The sequence below is a fragment of the Papio anubis genome, chromosome 7 (genome assembly GCF_008728515.1).
Source record: "Papio anubis isolate 15944 chromosome 7, Panubis1.0, whole genome shotgun sequence".
In the NCBI taxonomy this organism is placed as follows: domain Eukaryota; kingdom Metazoa; phylum Chordata; class Mammalia; order Primates; family Cercopithecidae; genus Papio; species Papio anubis.
This window is the reverse complement of record NC_044982.1, coordinates 1,449,844-1,471,743: the sequence shown is the minus strand read 5'-3', so window position 1 is coordinate 1,471,743 and position 21,900 is coordinate 1,449,844. Positions and strand designations below refer to the sequence as shown.

Here is a 21,900-nt window from a genome sequence, read left to right as displayed (position 1 = left end):
GGCCACCGTGGGGGAGGCTGTCTTCAGGACCCTGGGCTGCCCAGCCCTGCCCGGTGAGAGGCCTCCTGCCTGGGAGTGGATGCGTCCCATGGCCTGGGCGCCTCCCAGGACCTGTCTCCTGCCCACGGTTGATGAGTGTGTCTCAGTTGTGCCTCGGGGTCAATCCTCCCCTTGGGCCCCCAAACCTGTGATGCACAAGGAAGCCACCTGGCCAACCACCAGAGCAAGGACGCTGCAGCCCCGGGGCCTCTGGGCAGCCTTTTCCAGCCTCCTCCGTGCTTCTAGAATCCTCCTTACCGTTTGGGCTTCCTTCTTCCACAGAAGGCTTTCGAGCAGACACTTCCTGGTTCCCAGATCAACAGCAGGATAACAATATTGCAGCTGAACAGGTGACCCCCACAGGCTACACCTTCTAGCCTAGAGTGAGCTTCCTAGGGCCCCGGCCTCTGCCCCTACAGATGCTCCACAGCACCTCTCTACCCAGAGGAGAAGCCCCCGGTGCCGCCCAGCTGCCACCCCAGCCCCCGGGCCAGAGCCGCACTGACACCACTGTCCCCAGCAAGCCCTCCCGTGGCTCCATGCCTTCTGCTGGCCGCCTCCCTCCTCGTAACCCACCCCAAGCACCTCCACAAATCCGCCTCCTGAATCCACCAGGGCTGGGGAGCCATGAAGAATGTCACAGGCAAGGGTCCCTCTCCCGGGCCTCAAAGTTTCCTTGGGCAAAGTCTTCAAGCCCTTTTGTCTGACATTCTGAGAAGGAGGCCACCAGCCCACCTGGCCAGGCTCCCCACTGAGACACGCAGTCAGAGCTGTTGCCAAGCAGAACCAGCAGGCGCAGTCCCGGCAGCCAAACACCAAGGACGCAGCAGGCGGCCCTGGCAGCAGTGGGTGCGGGAGGTGCTGCTTCACCACCTGAGAGGGGCTCTGCACCCACTGCAGACCCCTGCCATGACTTGGTCCCAGGCTGGGTCAGACGGCACAGTCAGGACGCACCTCTCCAGCCAGACTAGGCAGGGCTGACTCATTGCTCCCTGCTCTGACAGTGTAGGAATGAGAAGAGGTGGGAGGATGGCCCAGGGAGGCGGGAGTCTCCAAGGCATGTGCACATGGGGCCCCGCCCACGCCATCTAGCCTGCAGGTTGGCCTCTGTGCACAGGTCACTCTGCCTGGAAAGTGGTGGCAGGGATGGTGGTGTGGCTCCTGTGGTCCTCTGCCCGGAGGAGCCTCGCCGCCCAGGGCCTCCTCAGCCAGGCACCTCCTGGGGCCACAGTGGCCACCTGAGAGTTCCCTCTGCATCCAGACCCTTCCCATCCGAGCCACACAGCCAACAGCCATGTAGCCTCTGTGCCCAGCTGGGAGCAGCTCCAAAGTGTGGGGAAGAGGCCCTGTGCCCAGCCCATCCCCACCAGCCCCGGCACATGCCTCGGAGCCTGGTGTCCCCAAGCTCACTGCCCACTAGGCTTGGGGAGGCCCAGGTGCTCATTTTGGTGACATGTGCCCCAGTGACAGAGGAGCTCTCCGCACAGCGGGTCAGAACCCCAGATTTGTCAACAGGAAGAGCAAAAAGAGTGGAGGCAGCAGGAGACTCACCGTCGGGGGTCCCCGCTCCATGGCAGGGCAGGACACAACGGGCTCCAGGAACTCGGCAGCCAGGATGGGCGGCAGGGCACGCCTGCGTGTCCTGAGGGGCAAACAGCAGTGGCACAGGTCCCAAGCCCAGCGGCCAGAGCGGGGGTGGCCGCCAGGGTTCCTGCAGCCACAGCCAGAGGGGCCCCAGGAGCCTGGCACCAGCCTGGGGGTGCCAGGGAGCCTTCCTTCGCTAGATTTGCAGACCACACAGCACCCTCTCTGGAGGCAGCCACTCCTCCACCCACCCCACAAGGGAACAAGGCTTTGGTGGCAGCAGGATGGACCCTGGGGCCTAACCCTCACTTGTGGACCCTGGCCTCTGTATAGTGGACTCTGTGAGGCAGGTGAGTGGGAGGCGTGGAGGTGGCCTAGGGTCCGAAGGAGGGACTGCCAGGCTCACCCCAGGGGGTTGGGCCAGAACCCAGCCTGGCTTATGACCACACCATGGGGTGGTAGCACTGAGATGAAGAAAAGCCCCATCTTCCACCCTGGCATGGGGTGAGACAGCAGTAAGCCTGCTGGTCGGGCCTGGACCTCTTGGCACTGCCATCCACATGGGCTGGCTATGGCCAGGCACCAGCCAGGCCTGAAAAGGTGCCAGGTCACCTAAGTGGTGGTTTATGACTGAGTATGGGGTGGAGGGAGGCCATGAACTCCCAGTGGGCTCAGGACACTGGACAACAAGCTTGGGGTTGAGGTGGCAGGCCTGCCCACCATGGACACATGCAGGCAACGGCAGAGGCTCTCAGCTCAACCCATGCACACTTGGTGCATGCTGACCCCTGAGTGCCACCCCTCCAACAGCCGCACACACCCTTACACAGGCACAGAGGCCAGTCTACGTCCTGTGAGACTCCAAGCCAGATGCATCTCCCCGAGGTTACAGGGGCTTTCCCAGAATTGGGGGAACACATTGGCACAGCCAGGGAGGTGCAGGTCTGTGGGACACTTCTTGCAGAAGTAACTAGGCATCCCAGCCCCACCCATGACACCTTCTATACCTGCCGCACCTACTCACTGCTCACTCCATGCCTGATGGGCTCCCATGGGTCTCAGGACAGCCCCTTCCAGGCCCTTGCCTGGGGCCCCCTCCTCAGCTGCTGATGCTATTTTCTATCTCTTGTCCTGGGGGGTAGCCTGGATCATTTCTTCTCACCTATCTTCTAGTTCACAAATCTCTTTTAGCAGTGTCTAAGAGGGGCTGCCAAACTACTTCTGGAGTGTTTAGTTTGAAGGTTGTATTTGTTTTTCATTTCCAGAAGTTCTACTTGGTGCTAGGTTGAAGTTTGTTTGGCCTATCAGCTTTTCCAAGCTGTCTTTGAGCACAGCAAGCTTTTTACAATCCATGTCTGAGAATTCCAGTATACTCAGATGCCTCTGCACGCATTTCAATCATGGTGCCAGGTTCCCCTGTGTGCTTGGTTTGATTGTGGTCTACTCACTGACCTTGAAAAATCATTCATGAGGCGTACAGAGGTCTACGACAAAGGTGATTTGCATTTGGTTCCACCAGGAACCTAGGGAACTGCAAGTTAGGTAAACACCATTTAAAAGGAAACTCAAAGCCTGCCGTCTTTTTGGCCAACCTGGTGGTGGGAACATGGGCTTCATGTCCACACGAGTCATGGTGTACATGACTCCTCAGGGGCTGCCCTTCTGCCTGAACTGCCTGGCCAACTCCCAGCCCGAGGCTTAATGCCCCACTTCTGAGGGGCGCCTGCTTGTGAGCAGCCGATGGCAAGCAGGATCTCCTACCAGCTCCTCTGTGTGTCCCTGCAGACCTGGCTCAATACAGTGGAGGAGCTGATGGGAGGATTCCAGCTGGAGTGAGAGAGACTCACCCCTGGAGTGCACACCATAGCTCATTTGCACGGCTTCCTGGAGTCCACAGCAGCAGTGCTCACTGGAGTCCCTAGCAGCAGTGCTCAACAGACATCCAGAGTAATCAGCAGCAACCATCAGGTCTTAAGGAATTACCAGGTCAAAATTTTTATTCATTCATTCATTTATTCATTTGTTCTGCCTGTGCAAGGCAGCCTCACTCCCAGGCTGTCAGCAGGACTTTTTTCTTCTTTTTTGTACAGATCTGGTTCTTGGCTTTGCTCCTGACTCAGTTGACCTCCTGCCCCTCACAGCAGGTTAAAGACTTGCACGTCACTGACAGACGCCTCGAGTCAGCCTTGGAGTCGGCCTTCCATGCCCAGCCCTGAGGCCACCATGCCATGTTCCAGTTGGCTCAAGCAGTGAGAGGCAAAACCAGCTCCAGGGCCAGGTGGAAGGGCTGCTTCTCTCCTGCCTCCAGTCTCTCAAATGCTGACCTTGCCTCTGAATGAACAAGCAAAACAAAGGAATAAATGAATGAATAAAAATTTTGAACTGTTAATTCCTTAAGACCTTGATAGGTATTCGTGGGTAAGCAATTTTATACTATTTTATAGAACTGTTTTCAGCTGTTTGTAGTCAGGGTCAGGTGCCAGGCACCTAGATACCCCCTCCCCATTCCCAGGAAGGTTATGGCCAAACCTGCATCCACCAACTTGGCAATGCGTTCGAGGCCCTGGCAGGCCCTGACTCAGCAGGACCGTCTCACCCTCCACAGCCACCACAGCCATGTGGGCCAACACCCAGCACATGCCCCACTGCCTCATGCCTCTCTGCCGGCGCGGTTCTCTCCCAGTCTGACTCTAAATGCAAAAGGAACAGCACCCAAAGAACAAGGGAGGCCGGAATGTTGACGTTATTAAATCAAATATACAGAGTGCTTCCTTTAATATGTACACATTTACAAAAATGCACTTTCACGAGGAGGGGCGGCCGGGGCCGGCAGGTGGGCAGCGCCTGGTGCCACGGCACGCGTGGACAGTTGCGAGGGGTCTGTGTGAAGGCACTTGTCACAAGCTTCAATACTGCCGCCGTCCCAGGAGGGGAGAACTGCGCAGCAGGAAGGGCACTTCTGAAAGCACAGTGGAGAGATCGCTGGAGCGGGCGTTCTGGGCAGGAGGAAGCACAGACGGCGGGCGGGGCGGACTGGCCAGCAAGCGCGAGGTCGACCTGCCGGCCTCAGGCCATGCCGATGACCTCAGGCCCCACTAACAACCACAGGTGCGCCAACAGCCACGGGCCGTGCCGGCGGCCAGGGCCGCATCGATAACCAGGGTCCCACCGACCACCGTAGGTCCCACCGACAGCCACGGGTCCCACTGACAGCCACGGGTCCCACTGACAGCCACAGGCCACACCATCAGCCACGGGTCCCACCAACAGCCATGGGTCTCACCGGCACTTTGGCCTGGGGCCACAGAGAAACCCGAGTGAGGAATAAAAGGAAGATTCTGTAAACAGTGCACAACCTCTGGTAACAAACGCTACGATTTGGTGAGGACGCAGACACCCTTTGCTCTCTCCTGCCGTACAGCGAGTGCCACGCACGGAAACTTTACAAAAATAGCAACTATCCGAGAATACTCCATTGTTTTCGGCCTGACAGTTACTGAATAATTTATACAAGGTTAAAGAAACGTAGAAAATAAACATTTGTTTTTTGTTTTTGGTGGTTTTTTTACACAAAATAAAGAAACTATGCACATGGCCTTGGCCTCCAGGTCCGGCAGACGGCATGGCTCCCACCGAGGGCCCTGGGTCCCGGCCCAGCTGGCGGCCGCCCCTACTCCTTGCCAGTGTAGCGGGCCTCATTGATGCTCCTGACCGCGCGGTTGTCCACTTTGGGGCCCGAGGCCCAGTGGGCCGGCCTCCCCGGCGAGCGGCCAGGATCTTTGGTGAATTTGTGCGAGAGGAACTTCTCCGCCTCCAGGGAGTCCTCCTCACCGCGGCCTAGATCCTCGTCCTCCTCGTCCTCCCTGACACCCGCGTGGCCGGCCGGCCCGGGCAGCGCCTCGTCTGCCCTGCGCGGCGGCGGCGTGAAGTTCTTGCACTGGTAGAGCACGTCCTTGTGGCCCCCGCCGCCCCACGGGCCGCCCCCCGGCCGTTCGATGGGGTTGCGGATGGGGTTGAGCGGGGCCCACTGGTTGTTGGTGCTCTCCTCCCGCGGCAGCCGGCTCCTCTCCCGCTCTTTCCTGCGCTTGCGTGTCCACCACACGCACAGGACCACGCACGCCAGCCACAGCACGCTGAAGGCACCACACAGCATGGGCACCAGCAGACCTGGGGACCGGGGAGAAGAGCCGGTAGGCACTGAGGCCTGGGTGCCTGCAGGGCACTAGCCACACACATCCAGGCCTGGGAGGGCCCTGCTGGCCAGGCGGCCAGGCCCCACCCTCTGGTTCCTGGCTTGTGGGGAGGGTCCCAGGACGGGGGCTGGGAAGGTCGGGTTGTGGGGCTGGGCGGCTGGGGCAGCAGGTGCCAGGGACTTCTGTGTTCCTGGTGGCTGGCAGGATCGGCCGGCTCTATGCCAATGCCTGAGTTGCCCGCCTGGCACCTTCCCAGGGGCCCACCTCCCGTGCTTACCTGTGGAAGAGCCGCCCATAACGACTGTCTCCACCTTCACCTCGGTGACAGCCAGGAGCAGTGAGCCGTTCCCCCGCTGGGTGATGGCGGCCACGATGGCATGGGCCGCGCCCTGGATCAAGCTGCTGTCAGGCAGGTCCCTCGCAGGGCTGAAGGACTGTGGCAAAGAAAGGCGTTGGGGGGATGGCCCGAGAGCCCCAGGCTCCCAGGAACCTGCCCCCAATACTGAGGCTCTGGCCACGCTGGAGCATGGTGGGCACACAGGAGAGCCCGGGGTCCTGCAGTGGGGGCCTCACCACCAGGCAGTAGTGGCGGGGGGAAGTGGAGGGGTGGAGGGTGGCCCCGTCCGGGCACACAGGAGAGCCTGGAGTCCTGTGGTGGGGACCTTACCACCAGGCAGTGGGTCGGTGGGGGATGTGGCTCCATTCACTGACGCCTGCTCCGAGATGGCCATCCCTTCTCGTCAGCTCCCAGCCCTCACCCCCACCTATGGGCCACGCCCCAAGGGCACCACAAACCTAGTGCCTTCACGAGGCCACAGCAACCCGGGGCTGTGCCCCTGCCTCCACCACGTCCCTGATGGCGCCATGCCCGTGCTGGCATACTTCTCACATCTTCCCCCTGCCCTTACTGCCCTTCCATCACCCAGCAGCACCCACCCATGTCCCCCATCCCATCTGCAGCCTCAGGGCACCAAAACACTGCACATCCCTCCTGTGCCTGGCCATGGCCTCCACCTGCTACGCTGTGCCATAGCCACACCCACTGCTCTGCATGTTCCAGAACATTCCCTCCCCTCTCCAGGCACATCCCCACTCCAGTCTCACCCGACCCCCTTGGTATCCACTCACATCTGACACCCCCCAAGGCCAGGGCAGGTGCCAGTCCCAAAGCAGGCCTCCCAGGGCAGACTGAGCCCGCGGACTCTCCTGCTGCCTGTGACGTGGGGACACAGAGGCAAAGACAGAGCAGGGGACCAGGCGAGGATGCAGCTGCAGGGGAAGCGGGCTCCACACCACAGCCCTGCATGTCCCCAGTGCTGGCCAGGCCCAGGGAGTAGTTCTATGAGCCTGCAGCATGGGCAGTGAGGGGCCGCAGCCCCAGTCTGGGGAGACATGCCTGCCTGCAGTCCCTCCGCACCATGACTAGCCTAGCCAGAGCCTCTGCTCAGCACAGCCAGGACCTGCATAGGACTGGACCCAGGGCCCACCCAGGTGCTGCTCCCCACTGGCACTCACCACGGCCACCTCCACTGCACTGGCCCCGGAGGACGCCCGGTCGCAGAGCAACACCAGCAGGCGGTCCCGTGCCACAGCCCTCGTAGCTGGCAGGGAGCGGATCCCGGAGCAAATGGCGCCCACCGTGGTGCCCTGGGCAGAGACAGGCAGTGCATGGGCAGGGCAGGGCCGTGAACCTGACAGCTACGTCCCTGGACTGGCACTGTGGGTACACGCAGGACACATCCTGTAGCCCGCCCAGGAGAGCAGAGCAGGGATGCCCAGGGTCTAGTGGGGGCAGCTTCCCACCCGGCTGTGCCCTATACCAGGAGGCAGGAGTGACGGTGCCCACTCGCCTGCCCTCATGGCAGAGCCAGCTCCACCTGCAGGGCAGTGGGGGGAGGAGAGGCAGGGGCGGGGTACAGTGGGTCTCCTCCAGTTCTGAGCCCCTCCTGGGAGACGGAGGCCCAGCTCCAAGCACACAGCAGACAAAGCTGGGTCCTTGGCTAGGGCAAAACTGCCCACAGCGCTGCAGCCCAAGAGCTGGGGTGAGGCAGCCATGGCACCATCAGTCCAGGCCCTCAGGACAGCTGGACAAAGAGGCACCCCCAGCTGGCTGCTCTCCCGGCCTCCTCTGCCACCCACCCACACCCAGCACCAGGCCCAATGCCCCTCTCATCTCACCCCACAGGGCCACTCTCTGTGACCAAGAGTGACTCTGCTCAGCCAGCCAGGGCCTCCCTGCCCCACGGGGCTAGGCTTTGGCCATGCCACAAGCAGATGCCGGCGTGTGGCCTCTGCAAGCTCAGATGCCACCAGGCCCCTCACCTGGGGCACATGGTCACGGTTGAAACGCAAGGTGAGGCGGGCGCAGTTATTGTCCAGGTGGCCGGAGCGCGGCAGGCAGGGGGTGCTCGGTGGCTCTTCTGTGCCGCACTCCCCCCAGGCCTCACAGGGTGGTCGCAGACACTGGCCTGGGGCCTTCTCCAGGCACCTTTGCCCCGGCGGGCACTGGGCACTCAGGGCCTCGGGCTGGCCGGCCAGCAGACAAGGCTTCCACCCGCACCACACCTGGGCAGTTACACACAGGAGGGTCAGATGCAGGCACACAGATGAGGACCCACAGGCGGGCACAGGCCCCATGCCAGGGAGGGACACCGCCCAGGTCTGTGAGTCCCAGCCCACCCCCGACCCAGGGCTCCCAGGGAGGCAGGCCAAGCTCCACACCAGAAAGGGCAGGCAGAGCAAGGCAGGACCCAGACCAGGCCTCAGTTTTCCCAACTGCACACTGAAGCATGGGGCCTGGCTGAGCTCCCTCCTCCCTGGGTGTCCCTCAAGTGGGGGCAGACAGCTCTCAGCCCATCCTGACCCCAGCACCCGCCTCCTGATCTCACAGAGTGGTCAGGGTCAGCGTGCACCAGCCTCGGGCAGGGCAGGGAGGCTCACAGGCAGCCCGCACCTTGCTGCAGTCACGGCGGCCATCCAGGCAGCGGCAGCTGTTGCAGTCTTCCACCCAGGAGCTTCCGTGCGGGAACGGAGTGCCCCGGGACCAGCAAGACCTCCCGAACCCGATCACTGTGGGGAGAAGGGGCTCAAGGGTCAGCAGTGTGCATTTGGCCCTCGGGGCTGGGTCTCACCCATGGCCCCCAACCCGCCCCAGGCCAGGGCAATCACACGGGGCCTACCTTCCTGGCACCGGGGGCCGGCTCGGCCAGGGGGGCAGCTACAGCGATACCCGTTGATCTCATCCACACACGTGGCCCCGTAGGCGCAGGGCGAGGACTGGCATTCGTCAATGTCTGCGGGGAGAGCGGCTGCTGCTGAGCACGGTGAACGGCCGCCGCAGGACCGGCATGGCCTAGGGCAGCGGGGAGCCAGTGGCACGCGGGCGCAAGCCCCAGGCCGATGAGAAGCAGCCCCTAGGCCGGCACAGAGGCCTCGCCAGCCCTGCAGGTCCCACCTGCCCCAGCACCCAAGCTGCCACCTGCCCGAGGCCTTCCTGAGCCCAGCCTGACCCTGGCCCAATAGCACCCTCCTCCATCTGCTTCTGCAGTGGGCCTGTCCCATCCTGGGTTAGCCCCAGCTGCTGCGTTGGACCAGCCAAGGGGTGCTGGACAGATACCTGGACCGACACCCAGGGACAACAGCCCTGCGGCCACAGAGGAGCCCATGTCAAGCTGCATGCTCCAACCCCCACAGCTCCCTTGGCCTCGGTCTGGTCCCCCGGGCTGGCACCCCCCACAGTCACTTGGCAGGGTACACCGCAGGAACCCCACAGGGCACAGTCATGTGGGGAAACTGAGGCTCAGAGAGAGGCAGGAAGTGGCTGTGGCCACACTGCCCTTCAAGGGATGTGGACGTTGATGTCCCCAGACTCCTGACACCTCGGCTGGGCTGGAAGGGCTCCCGGGCTGGGGCTGTCTGCCATCCCAGGCCACTCACTGATGCGGCAGTCAGGTCCCGCGAAGCCAGCCGCACACTCGCAGCGGAACCAGTTGACGCCGTCAACACAGATGCCACCGTTGTAGCTGCAGAGCAGAGGGCGGGCATCAGGCGGCCCCCGCGATACGCCAAGTCCCACCCACCCCTGCTGCGGCCCCCGGGTGCCACTCACCAAGGCAGAGGGTTGCAGTCATTGGTATCTGGTTTGGGAGAAGAAGGAGAAGGCAGGGGATCAGTACCCACCCCCCAAGCGTGCCAGGCACGGTCCAGGCTGGCTCGGCGTGATCGGGCTGTGGGGCTGGGGAGGGCATCAAGGAGGGTGCCTTTTGCTGGGGGCAGGGGCAGCCAGAGGAGGGGCTGGCAGAAGGGGATGGGGGGAGAGTCGGGGACAGGGATGTCGTTTGTGGGTGTCCCTCCCGTGCTCACTGTGAGTGCAAGTGCGGCCCTCCCAGCCATCCCGGCAGATGCAGGAGAAGGAGGCGCCGCTGCCCACGCAGGTGCCCCCGTTCACACAGGGGTTGGGCAGGCAGCTGCTGTTCTTGGCTGCAAGGAGAGGAGGAGGAGGGAGCTTCTCACCTGGCCCTGCGCAGGCCCTGGGTCTCCATACCACGCCCCCAACCCAGACAGGGCAGAGAGACCCAGGGGCGAGGGGCAGGTGTGGCCCTCAAAAAAGACCCCTCCGCCCATCACGCCCAAGGGAGCGGCGCCGGGGAGGGCCCATGCCCAGCGGTCACAGGGGCGTTGGGGGCTCCTCACCAACGGTGCAGGTGCTGCCCTTCCAGCCGGGGGGGCAGGCGCAGCGGAAGGTGTCCCCGCTGTCGTAGCAGGTCCCACCGTTGCTGCAGGTGTACGTGTCGCACTGGAACTCGCCTGTGGGCACATGGGCCGCTCAGCAGGCGGGCCCCAGACCGCCAGGGCCAGGGTCGGCGGCCGGGGCCTGCGGGCACTCACGTGAGTGGCAGGTCTTGCCCTTCCAGCCGTCGTCGCACGCGCAGTAGAAGTCGTTGACCAGGTCGTAGCAGCGGCCGCGGCTGTGGCAGGGATCGGGAAGGCAGTCGTTGGGATCTGGGGGCGAGGACGCCGGTCAGCAGGCGGGGGGTCACCGGCACTCAGGGAGGGCTTCCCGGGGGAGGAAGCCCTGGAGCTGGGCCAAGGGAGGACAGAGAGGGGCAGGGAAGGAGCGTCGTGGCGGGGAGCCGACCCCAGGTATGGGGGAGCCTGAGATTCCACCCCGTGGTGGCAGCACCCTCTGGCCAGGCCCTTCCGGGTACTGGGCCTGCGGCACCCAGACAGTAGCCCACCTCAGGGTGATGAGGGGCCCACAGGGGTGGAGGCACAGGCCGCGTGGGTGGGCGCTGGAACACTCACTGGTGTCGCAGAGCTCGCCCTCCCAGCCGCTGGGGCAGAAGCAGCGGAAGGCGTCCACCTCGTCGATGCACGTGCCCCCATTGCGGCAGGGCTGGCCCAGGCAGTCGTCAATGTCTGCAGAAGCAAGCAGGGTGAGCCAGGGCCTCAGGCCAGCCCAGCCCCACCGCCAGCCCGCTGTTCACAGCCACTCACTCTCATGGCAGTAGGTGCCAGTAAAGCCACTGTCACAGACGCAGGAAAAGTTGCCCCCTGGCTGGCTGACGCAGCGTCCATGGGGGCCACACACGCCAGAGGCTGCTGCGCCAGGCGCCCCGGGCCCTGCATCCGACCCGCAGCCGTCGATCACTATGGCAGGCAGTACGGTCAGGAGTCAGGCCCGCCCCTGCCCACCATCTCCCCCACCACCCCATGCCGCCCCCAGCACCTCTGCAGGCCCCGCCAGGGCACGGCTCGCGTGGCACGGAGCAGTTCTTGCCACCAAAGTCATCAGGGCAGGCGCAGTAATAGTCACCCTCTAGGTTATAGCAGCGAGCGCCATTCCGGCAGGGGCTCGGCTCACAAAGGTCGACATCCACCTGCAGGGTAGGGGGTGCCTGTGAGAGCCCAGGCCAGGCCTCTGTCCACATGAAGGTAGATCCCTGGGAACCCCCAGGCCCCTCTGCCCTGGGCCTGGCAGTGCCAGCCAGAGTCCAAGACCCCTGCCCACCTGAGACTGCCCAGGCCTTGTCAGCTGAACGTAGCTACCTGTGGGCCCCCACCCCACCTCCACTGCAGCCCAGCTTCCTCAGCATCCCTCGGGAGGGATGTGGCCTTGGCCCCTGCTGCTGGCAGGAAGGACAGCTCCTGAGCACCTCACACACTGCCTGGCCACCAGCCACCCTCAGGCCAAGGACGGGGTCTTTCAGAGACCGGCCACTTGCCATCTTACAGGTTCTGAGGTCAGACTCGGATCACGTCAAAATCAATCAAAATCCGGGATCCGGAAAATCAGGCGGAAATGCATCAGGCATAAATCTCGAGGAAAAATAAATCCGAAAATCGAAAGAATCATCCGGAAGAGAACAAAGTCCGAAAATCCGAAATCATCAAAACAAAATCGAAAAATCGAAATCATCCAGAAGCTCATCTCAAAAATCAAAGAGATCGAGAAATCTCATCCGGCTCATCTTCGAAACAAAATCCGAAATCATCAAACAGAAACAAAGTCAGAGGAAGAGAAGTCGGAAAAGTCATCTAAAATAACTCAAAGGAGAGCAAAGGGAGTGAGGAGTCACGGGGAAAGATGTAAAATGGGAGAACAGTAACAGGAGAGCAAAGTGGAGGAAATAAGGAAAGTGTCGTCAGGAGGCAGATGCGCAGGAGAATAGAATTAGAGGAGAGTCGAACCGAGGGTGTAGGAGAGCAGGTTATTTAGATGCAGGGAAAGAGGTTAGGAGGAGAGGTCAACAAAGATGAAAGATCAGAAGGAGGCAAAACATCAGCGAAGCCCGGACCTGACAGGTGTATGCCTGTCCACCATCAGGCACCCACCCTACTCCACATACTCTGCCCGCCAGAGCCCCTTGCCCTCCAGTCCCGAGGGAGTGCACAGTTGGACAGATGGGCCTGGGCAGGCAGCAGCCCGGGGGTTCCTAGCCCAGGCCACCAGGAGACCCATCACAAGCGAGGGCCACAAGGGGCCAAGCCTGGTGACCTGTGACAGCCCCGCTTGCCCACCCAGCACCCAGGGGAGGGCTGAGCCTGGGACGCCGTGGGGACAACTCCCCCTGCGGCACTCCCGGGTCACTCAGGCCCCATGGTCGGGGACGAGGCCTGCCCTACAGCTCCTAGAGCAGCAGGTGGGGCAGGGTGGCCAGGCAGACCTCACCTCACATAGAGGCCCGGAGAAGCCCTGGGGGCAGTGGCAGCGGAAGCCGTCGGCCAGGTCCTCGCAGAGGCCGCCGCTGTGGCAGGGGCTGCTGGCACACTCGTCTCGTTCCAGCTCGCAGTGCCGGCCTCCGAAGCCCCGTGGGCACACGCACTGGTACCCATTCACTAGGTCCTGGGCGGGCCAGCCAGGTGAGCCTCCCGCAGGTGCCCCGACGGCCCCGCAGCACCCACGCCACACCCCCTCCCGGCCCCGCCTCACCTTGCAGGTGCCCCCGTGCTGACACTGCCCGCGACAGTCGTTGACGTCTGGGGGCAGAGGAGCAGGGTCAGAGGCGGGGTCCCATGTGCCTCAGCCCACCCGCCGGCGCCCACCCGCCATACTGACTGATGTGGCAGTTGATGCCCTTCCAGCCCGGGATGCAATCACAGTAATAGCCGCCAATCAGGTTTTTGCAAGAAAAAGCGTTAAGGCACGGCTTCCCTTCACACTCATTGGCGTCTGTGAAAGAGACAAGGGGGAGCCGTGGGGCTCGGGCCCTGCCTGCCCTGCAGCACCGGCACCTGGCGCCCGCAGCCCAGCAGCTCCAGCAGCAGCCCCAGCAGCCCGCATGCGTGGCCCATGTTCCTGTGCACACACTCGGAACCCTTACCCAGCTGGCAGGTAGCCCCCACCCACTGCTCGGGGCAGATGCACTCGAAGCCGTCCACCTGGTCCACACAGGTGCCACCGGCCGCACACGGGTTCGAGGCACACTCATCGATGTCTGCAGAGGATGGAGAAAGGTGGGGCCCTGGCAGTGTGAGCTGTGGGGATAAGGTCCCCATGGGCAGGTGGGGCCGCAAGCCTGGGTCTTCCTGCCACTTGTCCTCGCCAAGCCAGCCACAGTCACACGTGTGGACTTGACCACTGCACCCCATCCCCGGCGAGTTGCCCCACTCCCAGACCCCTACTGATGCCAGGCGGGAGTCCCCAACTCATGTGCAGACACTCACCAAGGGCACAGGTGGGCCCGCTCCAGCCCGACGGGCAGTGGCATTCGAAGCCGGATGGCACCTCATGGCAAGAGCCCCCGTTGGCACATGGGTTGGAGGTGCAGGCATGCTCAGCTGCAGAACCACAGGGAGAGGCAGAGCTGGCAGCGAGGCCCCCAGCTTGCCACAGGCACGCCTCCCCAAGCCCACAGGTTCCGAAGCTGGGGGTCAGGGGCCCACCACACAAGAGGCCAGAGGGATGGGGCCTGACCAGCTCCCAAGGGAACCAGTCCCTGCCTGGCCAGAACTTGGGCAGCAGGCCCCCCACGTACCCTTCTCACAGTTCCTGCCCGAGTAGCCATCAGGGCAGGTGCAGCGGTACTGGTCGGGCTCAGCGTTGATGCACGTGCCTCCGTTGGTGCACGGGTGGTGGCTGCCACAGTAGTTCAGGTCTGGGGGCAGGGGTGGGATGCTCAGGGGAAAAGCAGGCCCCCCGCTCCCCGACAACCCACCCTTCGATGGTAGAGCATCAGGCCCACCACCCCCCACCACTACCTTTGTCGCAGAGCAGGCCGCCCCAGTTGGTCTCACAGTTGCACTGCCAGGGCTCCACGCAGCTGCCGTGCACGCAGCCGGGGTATGGGACACACTCATCGCAGAACCTCCCTTGCCAGCCGTAGCTGCACCTGGGGGAAGGCGGAGGGGCGCAAGACCCAGTGAGCTGTGGCACCTGAAAGGGTGGCAGAGGAGCCAGGCACAGTCACCCAAGCCACACCCAGGAGCAGCACCTCAGGCCTTTGAACTGGAGCAGCCCGAGCCGGGCAGGGGTTGCGGCCCCGCAGGCCAGCCCCACTGTCACGGGCATTCCCGGCCGCTGGCTGCCGGCGGTCAGTCCCAGCTGTCCCGTCACTCCTCCCTGAGCTATTTTGGGACTCACTCGTGAGCTGGGCCCCGAGAGCAGGCGCCAGGAAAGGAAGGCCCTGCCGGGACCCCGGGGATGAGAACGCCGGCTCGGACTCACCACGTGCTGCAAGGGCTGGGTGGCACCAGGGGCTGGGCAGGCCGGTGGGCAGCAGGGGAGCACTCCTGGCCCTGCCTCGGCCATGTGGCCCTGGGCACAGCACATACCCTCACCCCCACCTCAAAGATAGTCATTTCGCTCGCTCCCAGTCAAGTCCCACAAGGTACCCATCTCATAGATGGGGCTACTGAGGCCCACAGGCTAGCCTGGGCTGGCCCTGCTCAGGGCAGTTCCTGACCCTGCAGGAGCTCCACCGGCACCCTGGAAACGAGAGGCCTCGTGGCCCCCCGGCCACAACCCCCAGGCCTCGCCCTGCTCCAGGCTATCGGCCAACGTCCCGTCTTGGGAGTCCTCCAGAAGAGGGCAGGTGGCCAGGGAGAACTTGGCCTGACTCAAGGGTGCCTCCGTCAGGGGAGAGAGCCTGCAATGACGACACCCCAAGGCCCAGCGGGCTGCCATCCAGGCCCTGCCGGGACTCCCGGGGGGCCCTTCCTAGAACTCTCTGGTCCTGCAGGATGGGAATGTCGTCCAGGCCACGTCACTTCCACACCGGCACCCGCAACACTTTATTTTTGTAAAAGGAAAGAACCACGGCCCTTCCTGAGCCGCCCTCAAGCCACACAGCCAGCACCGAAGGCCTATCAGCCCAGTTCAGCTGCCACAAATGGGGAAACTGAGGCTGGGGAGAACGTGTCCCCAGCATCCAGCCCAGCATGGTATCCAGCCCAGCATGCACAGTGGCCCATGCGGGTGGCCTCGCGTCCCGCCTGGAATTCCTCCTCCATGGACATAGAGACCCAGGCTCAGGGTGGGGCTGTGACACACCTTGGGTCATCCGCCAGGGAGCGCCACAGCCGGGCTCAGAGCCCAGACCTCGTGGGTCCCAAGGGCGTGCTCTCAACCCTGGGCGGGGCAGCCCACGCCAGGCCCCCACCTCCTGGTTTCCCCAGCCAGCAGCCCCAGGGCCCTGGAGAGGCGGTGGCAGGAAGGCATGGCCATCTCCGCAGCATCCGGTGGGGGGGCGTCCTGCACTGGAACCTGAGCCGAGGCTGTCAGCAACAGCTGGGCCTCCCCCACAGGGCCAGCAAGAGGGGCAGGCGGGGCTCACCTACTGCCCCCACCCACCAGGCCCCCCGGACTCCGTCTCCTCATCTTCCTGCGGGGAAAGGGCAGGGATGGCCAGCTTCCCTACCGCCTTCCTCCAGCCTTGGTGGGACATTGCGGCTGCCAGCCAACAGCCATCCAGGGAGGGTGGCACTGCCATCCAGGTTGTGTGATGCACGCTGGGCCAGGCGAGGGTGAGCAGGGCCGACTCCCGTGGGCCTACATCTACATCTGCCCAGACCAGGCCCACCCTGTTGCACTTTCTGAGACTCAACCTGCCGGGAATCCCTGCGTGTGCAAGTGACCAAGTGGGCGACCCCAGCCCTCCTTGCCTCCCTGCTCTGGGACCAGCCAGGAAAGCTCCTCACAGCCCTCCAGGCCACTCAGCCGTGGGGCCTGTGGAAAGGTCACCCACCTCCCCACCTTGGCTCTCAACTCAGCTGGTTCCCAAACCCCCACTCCTCTCCGCAACGCCATGCTGTGTGATCCTGGGGAAATCACTCAGCCTCACTGTGCTCCAGGGTCCTCGTCCCATGGAGGCAAACCCACTCCTCAGAGGAAGGTTCCGGGAGCCCTGAAATCCAAGGCTGGCTGGAGGGTGGTACTCACCTCCACCTGCTGTCTCTCCACCCACTTGTGCCCCTCTCTCGGGCTCCCCAGCTTGCTCACACACACTAAGCACCACGGCCACCCCAGACCCTGGGCCCCAGTCCCTCTGGGTCCCCCCCGCGACTTCTCTGCTCCACTCTAGGGCAAAGCTGCCAGTCCCCCGGCTGGATCCCCCCACACCCTGGTCCGGGTCCAGAGACCTCCACTGTCTGGACTTGGCTGCAGGGCCCCAGCCACTCCCTCGTGGAGGCCCTTGCTGGCTCCTCATCCATCCGCCCTGACCTGCGGCAGCTGGGACTTGCTTCTTGGCCTCTCTCCTCTCCGTCTTTCCCCCTTTGCTGTCTGGGCTTTCAACACTGCCTGAATGCCACAGGCCCCCCACAGACCCCGCGGGGCTGAGGCCAGGCCTCTCCCACGAGCTTTCTGGGTATCTCCGGGGACAGGGCGGGCATCGCCTCTCCACATCCACCTAACCTCTGCCCTGCCTGTTCCTCTGTGGCAGTCCTCCTTCAGTCACGATGGCTCCACTATGCAGCGGCTTGGGGTTCTTCCTGACCCCAGACTCTTCCTCCTTGATTAAATCCATCCACAAACCCCTGGGCTCCAACCCAGGATGCCTGCAGGACCCGTGCCCCTCTCCCCCTTCCGCTGGCCCCTCCCCCCGAACCCCCACATGCCCCACAGCAGCCTCCTCCTCACAGCCTGCCTCTCACAGCCTCCCGTCTGGTGCTTCTCCACTCAACAGCTACCACAGCCTTCCCACCCACCTTGCCCAGCTACAAACCTGCCAGCAGCCCCTTCCTCTCTCCCTGGTCCTGCAGGCCTCATCTCCCACCACCGGTCTGCTCTGCCACCCCTCGCCTGCTGGTCTCACTTGTCGGCCGCTTGCCGCCTACCCCCTCCACATGGACAGGGTTACTGTGTCCTCTGCCCGTGCCCCATCTTCGGGTGGCCTGCAGCCTCCAGGTCTCTGCCGCTTGGTGATGTGACTGTCCATCCAGCCTCCCCAATCTCTCCTCACCATCCTCACAGGGCTGCCGCCATCAGACATACCCCACGCTCAGACACGCACCTACTGCACTAAGGAGCGTCCCGAGCACACGGCCCGGCTCTCACAGGCTGCGCGCGCGACCTCCAGCCAGCGCCGGGTGACTCCTGAGAGCAAAGCCGCGTGTGCCAGCGAGGATGTGAAGGCAAAGGGTGCGAGGGCAAAGGCGGGCTGGCGGCACACTCACCTGCACTCCCCAGGCACGGTGCATCCCCCGTGGAGCAAATTACACCCTTGTTTACACACAGCTGCGAACAGAGAGGAGCGAGAGGCACCGCTGCAGCTAGCCTGGCGGCAAAGCGCGTGCCCAGGGCCCTGCCCGAGGCCCTCCCTGCCCTCCACGTGGCCCGGCAGCCCCCTCACCTTCCTTGCACTCCTTCCCCATCCAGCCATCCATGCAGGCCTTGTTGCCATACTGGTCGCAGGTGTAGTGGCCAAAAAAGTCGTTGCGGGGCCGGCAGAACTTGTTGCAGGTGGCGCTGTAGTAGTTCTCGTCACAGCGCACACGGATCTGCAGCTCCAGGTGCGCCACGTGGCCGCTGAAGTGCAGGCTCTTCCAGCGGTCCTCCGGGTTGATCATGCCGGCATGCGACACCCGCTCGATCAGCAGCTCCTCTTGGGGAGGCGGCACAGTCAGCACAGGCCAGAGACACCAGCCCAGCCAGGTGGCCTCCAGGAACAACGGGGATGGGGCAGAAGTCTGCGGCCGCCGCAAGGCCGGGGCACAGCAGGCGGCAGCAGCACTCCGAGGGCAGGGCCCCTGGCCAGACTGCTACAGAAAGCTCAGGGCCCCGAGAGGCCTATCCCTCCCGCCACCAAGCCTGCGCTCCTGCTCCCACCTTAAACGCAGAGGGCTGGGGGGCCCAGCTAGGGGCGGGGGGGTCCTGCAGGGAGGGCTGCCGAGACCACGGGCTCCACAGAGAAGGCATGACTGCTGCCAGGGGGTGAGTCCCGTATCCCACACCTGTGCCCACCCACCCACAGCCCTGCTCCAACACCTGCACACAGCTGGGCACCGTGTCCAGCCCTCACTGGCACAGGCATGGCGCTCAGTTGCCCTCCCCTCTCCTGTGCTGTGACTTGCTCCCAGAAGTGCCAAACACCGCTACCGTCCCCACCTTAAAACAACCCTCCCCTCAGGCCCCCAAGACAGGCACAGGTCCTGAGACCTGCCGGCTAAGCCTCACTTTAAGTAAGACAATGGGAGATCAGGGGCCAGGGGCACCGCAGCTGCTGGTGCTGGTATGCAAAGTCCGTGATGCCAGTCCCTGCGCTTCGGCACAGGCTCGATGTTTTCCACAATAAAGGGTGAACAGGTCCTCCAGACCCCAGCTCTCCCGCCTCGTGGGCCAAGGCCTGGGAGGACACTGAGCTGGCCCACTCCCCAAGGGGCCTCCCGGCCGCCCCAGCCTCTCCAGGCCCACGTCATCAAGAGCCCTGATGACCTTACTTGGGCCTCAGCCCAACTGTTCCCCAGCCACCCCCTCAGGGAACACCACTGCTCTGAGTCGCTAGGGTCCCCACAGCTGCTGCTCCCCACCTGGCACCCCTGCTGCCATCCCTGCCCTGTAAACAGCCCCTCCATTCTGCTGGCAGCCAGGATGCCCTGGCCCTGCTCTCTCACCACCTCCAACCCATTGGCCAACCCCATGTCTCCACTTCTGAGAGCAGCCAGAGTCTCCCTCATTCCCTCAGACTGCTCCTGGTCCAGGTCACCCTGACACGCCCAGATTCATGGCGCAGCTCCTCCTCGGTCTCCATCCTGGCCCCACAGCCCACCCTCCATAAGGCAGCCAGAGCTTGCCAGACAGAGCCCGTGTCTTCTCAGTGGTGTGCCAGCCCCCATGATCTGAGCCCGGCCCCGGCGGCCCCTCCTGCACAGCAAGCGCGCTCCTGCCTGAGCCTTCACATGAGCAGCTCCCTCGGCCTGCGGGTACTTCCGCATCCACCCACGGAAGTCATCCCCCCATTACCCCTGCGGGGTCCTGCAGAGCCCCTGCCCAGATCAGCCAGCTAGCAGGTGGGCCTCAGGGAGAGGGCCCCCAAGGCTCCATGCTCCAGTACAGACAGGTAGAGGGGGCCACAAAGCCAGAGAGACACTCAACGGTGTCCCCTCCACTAAGTCACTGACATGGGCCCCAAAAGAGCACACCCAATAGGAGAACAACATAGGCAAAGCTAGGACTGGGGAAGAGAGTGCATGCACAGCTCTGCAAATCCCAAACGTGGCAGAGCTTCCTGGCAGCCAAAGCAAAAAGGGAAACAGCACACATGATCCTCAGAGTAAAGAAAGGCTTTGTCCCAAGCAGGCAGAGGACATGGGCCCTGCCACAGGTGCCCTGAAGCTGAGAGGCGCTGCCACCTGGCCCAGGGCTCACTCACCATTCGGGGTGGTATCGTTGTCCCAGTCCCAGGCCTCCACGATGAGGGTGAAGGAGCGCTGCAGATATGGAGAGGCGGGTCAGGTGCCTGAAGCCACACCTGCCTGCTTTATTCAGGGTGGGACAGGGCCCAGGGCTCCAACCTGCCCCCGGGTCTGCCAGGCTCTGGCCTTTCCTCCCCAGCCAGGGACCCCCTCCTAGAGTCCTCACAGGACCCACCACCCTCCTCATCCTCAGGCCACATCCTCTGCAGACCCCAAAATAACCCAGCTCAAGGGAGGGAGACTGCCCCTCCAGGACACGTGGGCTCAGGGGCCTGGGCTCCCTACCACTGGGGTGCCAGAGGCCCAGCCTGCCCTGAGCTGGCTTAAGTCAGCATGGAGCACAGGAAGAGCGACCAGGGGGAGAGGTGGGCAAGGGGCAGCCTGGCTGGAGTGGCCACAGACTAGGGCCCCACAGGTAGCCGGGACCTGAGCGTTTCCAGTGGAACCCCTTGGTGCCTCACTGGGGGTGACCACGTGAGAGAATGTGGGGCCCCATCGCCACGCCGGCAGCCTCTACCAGGTGCACGGGGTGGCCAAGGACAGGGCACCCAGCCAGAGTCCCTAACAGGCCCGAGCTCAGGTCCTGCAGGTACATAGCACACAGGCAAACCCACACCCACCTCCACCCTCACACAGGACACGTGGCAGGAGAAGCCCCTGTGGTACGGTTGGGGAAACTGAGGCCAAGAGGTCCTGGGACTGCCCAGCACAGCCTCAGACCATGGCCACTCCTCCCCCTCTGCCCCCGGGCCAGCTGGCCCTTGTACCCCAGCCATGGTGACAGGCGATGCTGTCAGCCAAGCAAAGAGGCCACAGGGCTGGCCCCCTGCTCCACCTAGTGCAGTCCACGGAGACTGTCACTCACAGGCACGCTCAGACAGGTGTGACCCCCAGGACATGCCCTGTACTGCCCAGCACTGGGTACCCACATGCCACAGCCTCTCAGCCCTCACTGCCCAGGAATCCCACAGCTCCACCCCTGGTGTGCCTGTGGCCCCTGAGCCCAGCCCTGGCTCCATCTGGGTAGGGCCCACAGGAGGGGGCTGGGGCTGAGCCACCTCCAGGCCTGCTGGCTTCCCACCCCAGAGGATGCTGCACTGGGCAGTGTCCGGGCAGGCCAGGCTTGTCCATCCCTCAGCGCCCCTTATCCACCCAGCCCCAAAGCCTGGCTATGCTAGGGAAAACCATACTTCCCCAGCAAGGCCCAACCCCATGCCTGCCAGCCCCTCCCTGGTCACCACCCCACCCCTGCCCGGGTGCCTCGGCCCCATCCAGCTAAGGACAGGCTTGGCCTCCCAAGATGTCTCAGAAGAATACACTCCACGTCCAGCCCTCCCCTAACCAACCTGCTGCCAGCCACACCCAGCCCAGCCTCCAGGACCCCCACCTAGTCCCCCGCCCCACACCTCCAACTGTCCCTCAAATATGGACACCTAGGGCCCAACACAGCAGCCAACCTGGGCCTCACTCACGGCTTGCAACCCTGGCCTCCCTTCCTGAGCCCCTGCCTGCAGAACACCCAGGGATGGCTGGAGGAGCCTCACCCAGCTGGGAGCACAGGATGGAAGTGGGGGGCCATCCCCAACACGCTCCTAGAACCCTCCCTAGCCACGTCAAGCTGTCACCAGGCCCTCAATCCCACCTCTTAAGTCTCCCTTAAACCTGTTTTCCCACATCCGCCATGGTGCCGCCAGGCCACGGGGCCCAGTCCCCGCCCATCTCCGAGGCTATC

At 63.6% G+C, this 21,900-nt stretch overlaps 1 protein-coding gene across 3 annotated transcripts in view; it reads right to left on the bottom strand.

Moving 5' to 3' along the window:
* Positions 1 to 3,602: 3,602 nt before the first annotated feature.
* Positions 3,603 to 21,900, bottom strand: part of JAG2 (jagged canonical Notch ligand 2) — a 28,937-nt gene continuing 10,639 nt past the window's right edge. Inside the window, exons 3-27 of one of the 3 annotated variants that reach the window (XR_004185374.1) lie at positions 20,126 to 20,183; positions 18,107 to 18,358; positions 17,931 to 17,991; positions 14,517 to 14,647; positions 14,294 to 14,413; positions 13,983 to 14,096; positions 13,640 to 13,753; positions 13,375 to 13,488; positions 13,249 to 13,295; positions 12,988 to 13,161; positions 11,545 to 11,695; positions 11,313 to 11,465; positions 11,121 to 11,234; positions 10,704 to 10,817; positions 10,509 to 10,622; positions 10,179 to 10,295; positions 9,925 to 9,952; positions 9,753 to 9,838; positions 8,996 to 9,109; positions 8,770 to 8,885; positions 8,139 to 8,381; positions 7,332 to 7,463; positions 6,094 to 6,250; positions 4,153 to 5,790; positions 3,603 to 3,954 (exon numbers count right to left, since the gene is read on the bottom strand). Coding sequence is in view for 2 of the 3 variants with exons in the window: in XM_031669028.1 (XP_031524888.1) it covers positions 5,294 to 5,790; positions 6,094 to 6,250; positions 7,332 to 7,463; positions 8,139 to 8,381; positions 8,770 to 8,885; positions 8,996 to 9,109; positions 9,753 to 9,838; positions 9,925 to 9,952; positions 10,179 to 10,295; positions 10,509 to 10,622; positions 10,704 to 10,817; positions 11,121 to 11,234; positions 11,313 to 11,465; positions 11,545 to 11,695; positions 12,988 to 13,161; positions 13,249 to 13,295; positions 13,375 to 13,488; positions 13,640 to 13,753; positions 13,983 to 14,096; positions 14,294 to 14,413; positions 14,517 to 14,647; positions 17,931 to 17,991; positions 18,107 to 18,358; positions 20,126 to 20,183 (3,321 nt within the window). In the remaining variant the exon portion in view is untranslated. Of the gene's footprint in view, positions 5,791 to 6,093; positions 6,251 to 7,331; positions 7,464 to 8,138; positions 8,382 to 8,769; positions 8,886 to 8,995; positions 9,110 to 9,752; positions 9,839 to 9,924; positions 9,953 to 10,178; positions 10,296 to 10,508; positions 10,623 to 10,703; positions 10,818 to 11,120; positions 11,235 to 11,312; positions 11,466 to 11,544; positions 11,696 to 12,987; positions 13,162 to 13,248; positions 13,296 to 13,374; positions 13,489 to 13,639; positions 13,754 to 13,982; positions 14,097 to 14,293; positions 14,414 to 14,516; positions 14,648 to 17,930; positions 17,992 to 18,106; positions 18,359 to 20,125; positions 20,184 to 21,900 lie in introns of all 3 variants that reach the window. The other 2 variants (XM_031669028.1, XM_031669029.1) reach the window with 2 other exon arrangements.